This window comes from Chiloscyllium plagiosum, unplaced genomic scaffold (genome assembly GCF_037043375.1).
Source record: "Chiloscyllium plagiosum isolate Xiang-an unplaced genomic scaffold, Cpla_swu_hap1 HiC_scaffold_18, whole genome shotgun sequence".
Lineage (NCBI taxonomy): Eukaryota > Metazoa > Chordata > Chondrichthyes > Orectolobiformes > Hemiscylliidae > Chiloscyllium > Chiloscyllium plagiosum.
Window position 1 is genome coordinate 55,902,594 of NW_028270156.1, and position 12,649 is coordinate 55,915,242.

A 12,649-nucleotide genomic window follows, 5' to 3' on the forward strand; every position below is an offset into this window, starting at 1 on the left:
TTCCTATTCATATACCCATCCAAATGTCTTTTAAATGTTGCAATTGTACCAGCCTCACCACTTCCTCTGGCAGCTCATTCCAATCACAAACCATCCTCTGCATGTAAAGGTTGCCCCTTAGGTCTCTTTTATATCCTTCAACCCTGGCAACATCCTTGTAAATCTTTTCTGAACCATTTCAAGTTTCACAATATTTTTCCGATAGGAAGGAGGCCAGAATTGCATGCAATATTCCAAAAGTGGCCTAACCAATGTCCTGTACAGCCGCAACATGATCTCCCAACTGACTCAATACTCTGACTAATAAAGGGAAGCATATCAAACGCCTTCTTCACTATCTTATCTTCCTGCAACTCCACTTTCAAGGAGCTATGAACCTGCACTCCAAGGTCTCTTTGTTCAGCAACACTCCCTAGGACCTTACCATTAAGTGTATAAGTCCTGCTAAGATTTGCTTTCCCAAAATGCAGCAGCTCGCACTTATCTGAATTAAACTCCATCTGCCACTTCTCAGCCCATTGGCTCATCTGATCAAAATCCCATTGTAACTGAGGTAACCCTCTTTGCTGTCCACTACATCTCCAATTTTGGTGTCATCTGCAAACTTACTAACTATACCTCATTGGGAAGATCATTCCTATTTTGACCCAGTCTGGTTTTGTTAGAATTTTATAGATTTTTATGAGATCCCTCCTCCTACTAAATTGCAAATCAATATAGTCCTAACTGATCCAGTCTCTCTTCATATATCAGTCCTGACATCCCTGGAATTAGACTAGTAAACCTTCAGTGTACTCCTTTCATAGCCAGAACGTCCTTTCTAAGATAAGGAAACCAAAACTGCACATAATATTCCAGGTGTGCTCTCACCAAGGTCCTGTACAATTGCAACAAGAAACTATGACAATTTGTTTTAAACCTTTTGGTCATGTTGTGCTATGGATCTGTAAACTGTAAGAATTAAGATCTAAGTGCTTAAGGACTTAACTTTGCAATGGATTCTATTAGCCAGAAAAGAGAGTGAAGACTTCCAAAAATCTGTAACAGTGGAGGTGGACCAGTCTTAGTGGAACTGCACTATGATGTATCAATGATAATTTCCCTGAGTGGTAAGTCTGTAAGCAGGAGCACATCTCTGAAAGACCATTTAGAACTGAGATATGGAGGAATTTCTTCACTTAAAAGGGAGTGAATTTTTGGAATTTTCTGTCCATTGAGGTTGTGGAAGCTCAGTCATTGAATATCTTCAAGACAGTGATACAAATTTTTCTGGATCTGAATAGCATCAGGAGTTTTGAGGATAACGTGGGTAAGTGGCATAGTGGTAGATGCAGTGGAATGGCAGTGAGGGCTCAAGGGGCTGAATGGTCTACTTCAGTTTGCACTAATTGGCCTTCACACCCATGGACAAAGTCAGTAACATAGACTATGCAATGTGGGTTTAGTTGATCACTAGCAAGTGACAACTGTTGCACAGTGTGTAACTGTGAATGCCAAGCATGGTCAGGATGTCCATCATGATAAAACAGTGCTTCTTGGCTGCCACATAAGAATACTCAGCACCTTTAGGGGAAAACATTGGGAATATAGAATAAAAAGAAAGCACAAACTCAGGTGTACAGCTTGTAAAAGAAAATAAGAAATCAATGTTCAATATTTTAATGGACACCTTGGTGACAGGGTAGCGTCAGATTCACATCTTCAGAGAAACAGTATGAGAGATTGGAAGCAAACAGCACCACCTGCTGATAACACATGTAATATGAACAAGTAAGGTTATCTAATTTTGTACAAACATGAAATGTGACAATGCAGATTTACCTCATTCAACAGTCAATGCACGCACGCACGCAGTAATCAGCCAGTCTCTAAACAACATTTCCTGTCTGCAAACGGGCAGCCAAACTCCAGTCCTCAAATTCTGTTGCCTTATTGCTAAATGTTTGCTGCCACCTTACTTTGCACAAAGCTGGAACATATAATGTTGTACTGGAAATGAGAATTTTACTGCAATGAAGGTAAAAGATACAAATATACAAGAATATTTGGAATTTACTGAGACAGTGTTATGCCCTCATCCTCTTGCTGCTCCCCTTCTCATTCATAGCGTAACAGAGATTTCAACAGGGAAATCTATTTCTGATGAGCAGCAGAAAATAATTGCAACAGCAAAAGTTTGAAATGAAACACCTCTGAAATGTATTTAACAGATCAATATGCCATGAAAATAACAATAGCTCATAACATCACCTTCTCAATTAGGTACCCACTCTTCCCTTTTCTTTAATTTATTTGTTCATGGGTGTAAGTGCACTGGCAAGGCTGTCGTTTATTGCTAATTCCTAGCTGTCTTGGAGGAAGTGCTAGTGAGCCACCTTCTGGAACTGTGGCTGTTCATATGGTGCAGGCACACCCTTGGTATTGTTAGGAAATGAGTGCCATAGCTTCAACCCAGTAACACGGTGCCTTAGTGGTCAGCACTACTGCCTCACAGTGCCCGAGACCTGGGTTCAATTCCCACCTTGGGTGACTGTCTGTGTGGAGCTTGCATGTTCTCCCTGTGTTTATGTGTGTTTCCTTTGGGTGCTCTGGTTTCCTCCCACAGTCCAAAGATGTCAGGTTGGGTGAATTGGCCATGCAAAATTGCCCATAGGGATAGGTGCATCAGTCAGGGTAAATATAGGCTAGGGGTTACTGTTCAGAGGGTCAGTGTGGATTTGTTGGCCAAAGGGCCTGCTTCCATACTGTAGAGAATCTAATCTAACGTGAAGAATGGTCAGGAGATTTGTGGTTTGGAAGGTAATTTGTGGTGGTGTTCTTGTGTTTCTGCTACCCTGTCCTTCTATATTTATAGAAATTATGAGTTTGGTACTGTTGAAGGAACCTGAGTGAGTCATTACAGTTTCTTTTGTAACTACCTCCTGCAACTTTAATAGTGGCTATAATCATTGGCAATTGTTTGGTGGCAGAAATTGGGTAGAAATTTTGCATTAATATATTGGGTTCCAACTGGAGAACCTTACAGGAGATTCTATGTAATGATAATTCAGCACTAATAAAAATTTTATTCCAATTAATGTCCAGCAACTACTCAAAAATAGGTTGCAACTCAGAGGGGAATCTACTCCTCCAATTCAATTCTGAGAACTATCATTCCTGCTAACAGCTCAGCTACCATACTAACCCTGAAGGAGAATATAGTGTGCAGTACAACTGGAATATCTTTTCATTGAATTGGAGGTGATGGATGTTTAAGCTTTCTGTTGTTGTTTTTGTTTGAGCCCAAAGCAATTGACTGCAACAGGAAACTGTCAACAGAAGTTTGAGAAACAGTGAGGAGAGTGAATGATGGGGAGAGGTATTCGACATGTGCAATTTCAACCAAGACAAACTTCAGATGGTACAAGAGATCCTAGGTCAATTCCACAACTATTCAAGACACTCAAGAGGGCACTGGATGATAATTTTGATAAAAATATTGTGTCTGGAGGAAAAAAAAGGAGATTGGCAAAAGGTTTTTAGATTAGATTCCCTACAGTGTGGAAACGGGCCCTTGGCCCAACAAGTCCACACCGACCCTCTGAAGAGCAACCCATCCAGACCAATTCCCCTACATTTACCCTTGACTAATGCACCTAACGCTACGGGCAATTTAGTATGGCCAATTCACTTAACCTGCACATCTTTGTGACTGTGAGAGGAAACTGGAGCACCCGGAGGAAACCCACACAGACACGGGGAGAATGAGCAAACTCCACACAGTTGCCCAAGGTGTGAATTGAACCCAGGTCCCTGGTGCTATGAGGCAACAACACTAACCACTGAGCCACAGTGCTGCCTCCAGGAGACTTTATGTACGTAAAGTCTCATATTACCACAGTGTAGGCATGATGGTGCAAAATACCTCATTCTGCATTGTAACTCTTCTAGGATTCTGTGAACTATTTTCATGTTACCATTTGCAAAAATGCTTTCCCTGACGTGATGTGTGGATTAGACAACAGATCAAGTGAAAGGTATTTGGGATACCACCTGGTAAAATGTAGGGATCTAGAACTGAACCTTTGTTTGGAAGTGCACAGCAATTATTTTCTGAACAAAGTCACATATCAGTGCACAAAAGGAAAATACTACAATAGCTCCCATTCTGAAGAAGAAACAGAAAATGTTGGAAATACGCAGCAGTACGGTGAAGAGAAACAGAGTTAGCGTCTCAGTTCTGATGAAAGGTTACATGCCTGATACCTGAACAGTTCTCTCCTCACTGAAGCTGCGAGGCACCTGCTCAGTTGGCATTTCCAGCACTCAATGCTTCCGTTTGGGTTTGAACACTGGTCGTGCTTCAAACATTGGCAACTGACACAGAGAAAATAAGCATTTTATTTATTTGTGCATCTGAGAGATAAGCAAATTATTTAGTTGAGGCGCTGGGGCAAGGCTTTTTGCTGGATAGGTACTCACACGCCATCGTATGCCCACACTGAGGTACACGCCCATGACACAGGCTCAGGCGGAAGACGCGGGCTGAGCGGAGCCCGACAGTGGTGAGCGATCGCCATAGCCTCATGTAACTTTAGAAACTTAAAGAAAGTTAACGTGGCTGCAACCATGAGCATCGGGTGTCTGATCAGAGTCACCAAATACCAACTACTGGGCATTAGTATCATCATCATGGTAAATAATAATCATTAATATTGATACTTCTTTAATCATGCTTGTTCAAACGTTTATCCCTTCTGAAAGAAACCGTGTTGAGCTGGGAACGTTTAACTCGCAGGAACTAAAAAAAAGTCACATTTGATGTTCGTGTTTATTTAAATATGAAATAAGTTGCTAGCTATCTTTCCACTGAAATAATACGTGTGTGATAAACTGATGTTTCTGATGTCTTGATGTGCTAAAATCGAATTAAAATACCTTATTGACTAATAATAAAACTAACAATAATAACTGATAATGGTTAAATGTGGCTTACTTACCTAAGCCCCCCGCCACAATCTTCGTGTTGTAAAATAACAGCGAATATCTGCGGGCAATTGAACTTTGTGAGGCATCACAGCGGAGTAATTATTTTCTTTCTAATGGTAGAGGGGAAGCGATGGCCGACTGATTATGGGGTAGGGTTCAAAACCTGCCATGGCAAATTCAATTGTAAAATTGAATTTTAGTGATGACCATAAAAACCTTGCCGATTGTCAGGAAAAGCCCATCTGGTTCACTAATGTCCTTTAGGGAAGGAAACTGTCCTCATGTGGTCTGGTCCACAAGTGACCCCAGACGCACGGCAATGTGGTTGACTCTCAAATACCCTCCTGGTGATTAGGGGGGGATGGGCATTAAATGTTGGCCTCACCAGTAATGTGTATATTCCATGAATGACCAAATAAAAACACATTGTTATACAGTGTGGACAGATAGCAGCAACAATGGTTTAGGTAACTGATATCATGTCTACTAAGCTCAAGTTGGAAGCATAGACCTTTCAGAGACACCACCATGGAGTCATTCAGTAAATTTCACTCTGGTCTGCTGCAATAACTTGCTTCAAATTAGCTTTAGAAGAGTGCTTTGGGATATTTTACACTGGGTTTCTCAGAGATTTCCAATTCCAAATGTTATGGGCCCATGTTACTGGCAGCTGGATTGAAATAATTTACCCTACTCAGATTCATCAGTAGTTACCTAATGCCATAATCCACACATTACTCACAGGCAACCAGTTCATGCAAGCAACTGCCCAGCCAGCCCTGAATGATGTGATTTTTAAGTCCCTTTTGACAGCTGGTGTCAGAAGAAAAGGGATAGATAATACAACAAAGGTCAATTGAAGTCACAGCAAATCCAATTCTTCATAATCCATCTGGATGTTTATCATGAATTAGTCAGGATCGGGAAGAGCCCTTTTTTTTCCAGGAATATCTCCGATTACAGCTCCCATGCCTCTGCCAAAGCAGAGTCAATATTCCAGGTGGGGCAAAGAGGCTCAGGCAAAGGTAGAATACATAATGAGTACTTTGTACCAGTATTTACCAAGGAAGGAGGTGCTGAACAAATATTGATTGAAGTGGAAATGGTTCAGGCAACGGATATGGTGAACATTCATAGATAAAACATTGTAAAAAGCCTGGGCATACTTAGAGTGGATAAATTGTCTGATCCAAATGGTTTGCAACCCATATTGATAAGGGAGGTTTGGATGGAGATAGTAGAAGAGTTTGCCATAATCTTCCAATCTAGATATAGACGTGGTGCCAGAGATTTAGCAAATTGCAAATGTGACACCCCTGTTCAAGAATGTATGTAAGGACATTCCTAACTACATTCCAGTCAGTTTGATAGCAGTAGTGTGTAAAATTTTTAAAATAATAATCAAAGAAAAGATCAACAGGCTCAAGGAGAGGATTGAATTAATTAAGAGCCAGTACTGATTTGTAAAAGGCAGATTGTGTTTGACTATTTGGAATGGATTTTTCCAAGAAGTAAGAGAAAGGTGATAAAGTGTATGCAGGAATTTATACAGATTTTAAGGAAGAAGTTGACAAAAGGCTGGTTAACAAAATGAAAGCTCATGGAAAACCAAGTGTCAGCTTGGAATAAAAAAATGGCTGAACGACTGAAAACAATGACTCATGATGACATGTTGTTCTCCAGATTGGTGGATCATAAATAGTGGTGTCCTTGAATGGCCACTGCTGGGGCCACTGTATTTTATATGTAAATAACTTGGTTATCACCAAAATAAGAGTCACATTTCAAAATTTCTTAATGATGCTAAATTTGGAAGTGTGGCAAACAATGAGGATAGTACAAATTGGTGACATCAAGATATAGATGGGCTAGCAGAGTGAGAAGTTGCAGATGGAATCCTATATGCCAAAGTGTGAGGTGATATATTTTGCCATAATGGATAAGATGAGGAAACAGATACTTAATGGTATAATTTTAAAGAGTTTTAATGAGTAAAATATTGTGAAAGAAAGATTATGAATAAAGGTGTCCAAGTGTTCTACTGTCGGCTTCATGACAGGGTATTCTTTCCTGTTCATATTTCTCCATCTCCCACTAGCACTTCTTCTCACTTTTTTCCCTCTCATGGCACCTACTCTAATAGAACACAGTCATTACTTTTCTTGACAGTGATGTGCTTTTTGAATTCTGCTTCGGGGATGGGGGAGGAGTGGTAATGGTTTTTGGAAATGGGCTTAACTCTAGGGATCTTTGGAGGTTTTGAGGGATATTGTTTCAATTTATGGTTTTATTGCCACAATTACTTTAAAAAAAATATGCTGACATCGTTTTTAATATGTTTAATCAGAATAGGACTTTTTTATTTTTGATTGTTAATTATTTAATTAGAAATTTCCGATGGACCATAATGTGCAGGCAAATGTAGGAAACTGAAGGATACCCTAGTCCAAGTGAATCAGTCTCTGACAGTGGCAGGATACATGGAGAGTTGTTAGGAAAACATATTTACTCTTGTGCTTCATGAATTGAGATATTGATTAAAAATGCAGGGAAGTTTTGTTGAGCCTTTATAAAGCACTGGTTAAACCACAATTAGAGTATTTACTCTCGCTCTGCAGAGGAGAATTACCAGAATGTTTATAAAGATGAGGGATATTTAATTATAAGTTCATTTGGAAAATCTGGGTTTGTTTTCCTTGCAGCAAACAAGGTTTGGGAGGAGATAATATAAACTGTACAAGATGATGGTAGGTTTAGGTAAAGTAGATCAAGAAAAATTGTTTTGTTCGTTGAAGGTTTAGGAACTAGGGGATATGGATTTAAATACTTGGTCAAGAAATGTGGGGAGAATGTGAGAAAGAAAGCTTCTATGGCAGTGGTAATGTCCTGGAATTCTCTATCCAATAGGGTGGTGGATGCAGAGATGATCAATGACTTCAAATGAAAAATGGATGGATAGTTGAGGACAATAAACTTGCAGGGCTATGGGGATAGAGCAAGGTAATGGCACTGATAATGGATTTCTCCGCAGAGATGGACTCATTAAAAAGAACAGCCTCTTTTTGTGCTACTACGACTCTGTACCTCAATGATTCTGCATACATGTCCACATAATACTCACCAAAATTTGTGTTTTGTCACTAAGGGCTACTGCTTAGTTATTTGAATAGAAAGTTGAATTTCTCAACTTGAGGTGTGTCATTTTTGTTACAAGAACATTTTGGTCTAGTCATTTTCAAGGGCAGTTCACATTTATATCGTTAGGTACAGTCATAGCTTCACAGCAATTTTGTCATGTGAAAATAGGGGCTTGTAATTTCTTGCCCTAGCCTTGAAGAAAATTAGCGCCCTGAGTGATCCTACATTTTGGTCTGCTTCCTTTGTTTTCAAGTATATGGTGTTTAAATATTTTAAAAGGATTTGCCTCTCCTAAACAAGACAAAACTCATCTGATGCCCACCCATAAGCCTTGGTAACTGTGGATGTGAAGTTTATACTGTTCTCAATGGTCTCCATATACATTCCAGTCCTAGATGAGACAGTCAACCCACTCTATACAGGATATGTGGCAGTCACACTCCACTCCTGTCTGGCATCATGCCTGTTTCCAGTTGTGGCTAATTTGCTTACTCCTGACCATGGCTTCCTGGGTGGTCACCCACCTGTTGGACTGGTCATGCCTTTAAGCACTTCCACAGTATATTATGGAGCACCCTAAAGTCACGTGAACCCCAGTTAGAGAACTATTGATTTAAAAAGCAATTGAGGAGGCAGAAGATGATATAATATTCCCATTAAGCATTGAAGTTCAATAACTGTACCAGAGAAGCTATATTAGTGCTTTATTAATTAACTCCTATCCTTCCATGGAAAAAGTAATTTTATAAAGCATTTTCCTTACCATAACCTGCAATCAGTCAACTGAAATCAGTAAAATAAATGCCCCACTATGCTTGATGAATACATTCATTCATGTAATTCATTTTTGGAAAAACAAAGTATGTTTAATCCAACATTGTGGGAATGAATTTGTGCAGACAGCAGGATATGTGTCTCCAGACGCAGCTTAAGCCAGGGAGCTGGCAGCCTCAACAACACCATCGCTAGTGGTGGTCAGTTATTGCTGAAGTTGTAACTACAAGGAATAGAATCCCTAAAGGCTGGGCTGCTATAAAGACTGGATTGGGATTGCTGGATCCAAGCAGGTAGACCTTGGTAAATGGAAGTCGGCCTGGGAGCTAGTGGTGTATGGGCGACACTAGGGCATCGGGCATGTCATTACAATTGGAGCTCCCCTCCAGGATCTCTAGAGTGCCCAGAAAAAACTAACCCTCCAACCCCAACCTTGCAGCCCACTGGGAGACTGCCAGGTGATCTTTACTGGGTGACCTTCCACATAGCAGCAAATAGCCATCATGTGGGAAAATGCCCATAAAGTCAGGAAGTGCCCTTAATTGACCAATTACGTTTCTCAGTTGGGGTCCCAGCAGGTGTTCAATCTAATGGCAGAAAGGCAGTAAGCACACCCTGTTAACTTCTTCCTATGTCACTTTAACAGTCTTCTCATCTTCTAGAAAGTTGACAGAGAGCTGGTAAATGTTAGCCTGTTATTTTCTAGAGAGCAATTCAGAATCACAAAAGGTATGTTTCCTGAGAAAAAAAGTGGTTAATTCAAATAAGGTACGTTTTTCAGAAGTTTGAAAACTGAGTTCAGATTCTCTGTTTCTTTGGGCTTTGTGACATGCTGAATTCAACAGTACAGTTAAGCAGCAGATAGTAAATATTTAATTAAAGTAAACACTTAATATAAAATTAAAATGAATATATGACTGAAAGAAATAGGTGAACCGAATTTTGAGAAACCTGTTCTGTTTAAACATATTGCATTTTGTTATTTCATGTCTCTTGAATGGATGGGCTGTGAAGCTCATTAAAGTATTTCAGCCACAGAGAATCCACTTATTTAAAAGATACTGGTTGACCAACTATAGCATAGAAAAACAGCTGAAGGCAGTGCCAATTTTATGCTGTCACTGCATCCCCAGAATATTTGGACAGTTAGACTGCACTTTTTACTCAAATGAGATCTTCAAGAGATGACATTCAAAATAGTCTGTCACTAAATCAGTAGACTCTGATTTGTTTGATAGCTTTAAATTCAGCATTAATTCATTTTTAAGAGATTGAGGTCATAGAGTCATAGAGTTGTACAGCATGGAAACAGACCCTTCGGTCCAACCTGTCCACACTGACCAGATATCCCAAGCCAATCTAGTCCCACCTGCCAGCACCCGGCCCATATCCCTCCAAACCCTTCCTATTCATATACCCATCCAAATGCCTCTTAAATGTTGGAATTGTACCAGCCTCCACCACATCCTCTGGCAGCTCATTCCATACACGTACTACCCTCTGTGTGAAAAGGTTGCCCCTTAGGTCTCTTTTATATCTTTCCCCTCTCACCCTAAACCAATGCCCTCTAGTTCTGGACTCCCCGACCCCAGGGAAAAAATTTTGTCTATTTATCCTATCCAGGGAAAACAGCTCCAGCCTGTTCAACCTCTCCCTATAGCTCAAATCCTCCAACCCTGGCAACATCCTTGTAAATCTTTTCTGAACCCTTTCAAGTTTCACAACATCTTTCCGATAGGAAGGAGACCAGAATTGCATGCAATATTCCCACAGTGGCCTAACCAATGTCCTGTACAGCCGCAACATGACCTCCCAACTCCTGTACTCAATACTCTGACCAATAAAGGAAAGCATACCAAACGCCTTCTTCACTATCCTATCTACCTGCGACTCCACGTTCAAGGAGCTATGAACCTGCCTCCAAGGTCTCTTTGTTCAGCAACACTCCCTAGGACCTTACCATTAAGTGTATAAGTCCTGCTAAGATTTGCTTTCCCAAAATGCAGCAGCTCGCACTTATCTGAATTAAACTCCATCTGCCACTTCTCAGCCCATTGGCCCATCTGGTCCATATCCTGTTGTAATCTGAGGTAACCCTCTTTGCTGTCCACTACACCTCCAATTTTGGTGTCATCTGCAAACTTACTAACTGTACCTCTTATGCTCGCATCCAAATCATTTATGTAAATGACAAAAAGTAGAGGACCCAGCACCGATCCTTGTGGCTCTCCACTGGTCACAGGCCTCCAGTCTGAAAAACAACACTCCACCACCATCCTCTGTATTCTACCTTTGAGCCAGTTCTGTATCCAAATGGCTAGTTCTCCCTGTATTCCATGAGATCAAACCTTGCTAATCAGTCTCCCATGGGGAACCTTGTCGAACGCCTTACTGAAGTCCATATAGATCACATCTACTGCTCTGCCCTCATCAATCTTCTTTGTTACTTCTTCAAAAAACTCAAGTTTGTGAGACATGATTTCCCATGCACAAAGCCATGTTGACTATCCCTAATTAGTCCTTGTCTTTCCAAATACATGTACATCCTGTCCTTCAGGATTCCCTCCAACAACTTGCCCACCATTGAGGTCAGGCTCACTGGTCTATAGTTCCCTGGCTTGTCTTTACTGCCCTTCTTAAACAGTGGCACCACGTTTGCCAACCTCCAGTCTTCCGGTACCTCACCTGTGACTATCGATGATACAAATATCTCAGCAAGAGGCCCAGCAATCACTTTTGTAGCTTCCCACAGAGATCTCAGGTACACCTGATCAGGTCCTGGGGATTTATCCACCATTAACCATTTCAAGACATCCAGCACTTCCTCCTCTGTAATCTGGACATTTTGCAAGATGTCACCGTTATTTCCCTACAGTCTATATCTTCCATATCCTTTTCCACAGTAAATACTGATGCAAAATATTCATTTAGTATCTCCCCCATTTTCTTTGGCTCCACACAAAGGCCGCCTTGCTGATCTTTGAGGGGGAAAGTGAGGACTGCAGATGCTGGAGATCAGAGCTTAAAAATGTGTTGCTGGAAAAGCGCAGCAGGTCAGGCAGCATCAAAGGAGAAGGAGAGAAGGACTTATGCCTGAAACGTCGATTCTCCTTCTCCTTTGATGCTCCTGACCTGCTGATCTTTGAGGGGCCCTACTCTCTCCCGAGTTACCCTTTGGATTCTCCTTAATTCTATTTGCCAAAGCTATCTCATGTCCCCTTTTTGCCCTCCTGATTTCCCTCTTAAGTATAATCCTACTTCCTTTATACACTTGTAAGGATTCACTCAATCTATCCTGTCTATACCTGACATATGCTTCCTTCTTTTTCTTCACCAAATCCTTAATTTCTTTAGTCATCCAGCATTCCCTATACCTATCAGCCTTCCCTTTCACCCTGACAGGAATATACTTTCTCTGGATTCTCGTTATCTCATTTCTGAAGGTTTCCCATTTTCCAACCGTCCCTTTACCTGCAAATATATGTCTCCAATCAGCTTTAGATAGTTCTTGCCTAATACCGTCAAAAATAGGTTAAAAATAGTTCTGAGAAACTATTCGTGAATAGATTAATTTAGAGTTCATCAAATACAGATGATGCTGCCTATGAAATGATTGGATTTAATATGCTGACTGGCTTTTCCTTGTTCAAATAAGTTACAATACAAATGTAGGATATGAGTAGGTTGCTTGGTGCACGCAAAATGGTTGCAACAAAGAATTAGTGCCTCCAGAGAAGCAGTGTTAGAGAAAGTCAGAATGGAGGAAGGA

General features: G+C 40.7%; 1 protein-coding gene across 1 annotated transcript in view; it reads left to right on the top strand.

Moving 5' to 3' along the window:
• The first annotated feature begins 4,511 nt into the window (after positions 1-4,511).
• Positions 4,512-12,649, top strand: part of LOC122557903 (tetraspanin-32-like) — a 72,731-nt gene continuing 64,593 nt past the window's right edge. The window contains exon 1 of the mRNA XM_087996672.1: positions 4,512-4,674. Within this exon, the coding sequence (XP_087852798.1) occupies positions 4,609-4,674 (66 nt within the window). The 5' untranslated portion in view covers positions 4,512-4,608. The remainder of the gene's footprint in view (positions 4,675-12,649) is intronic.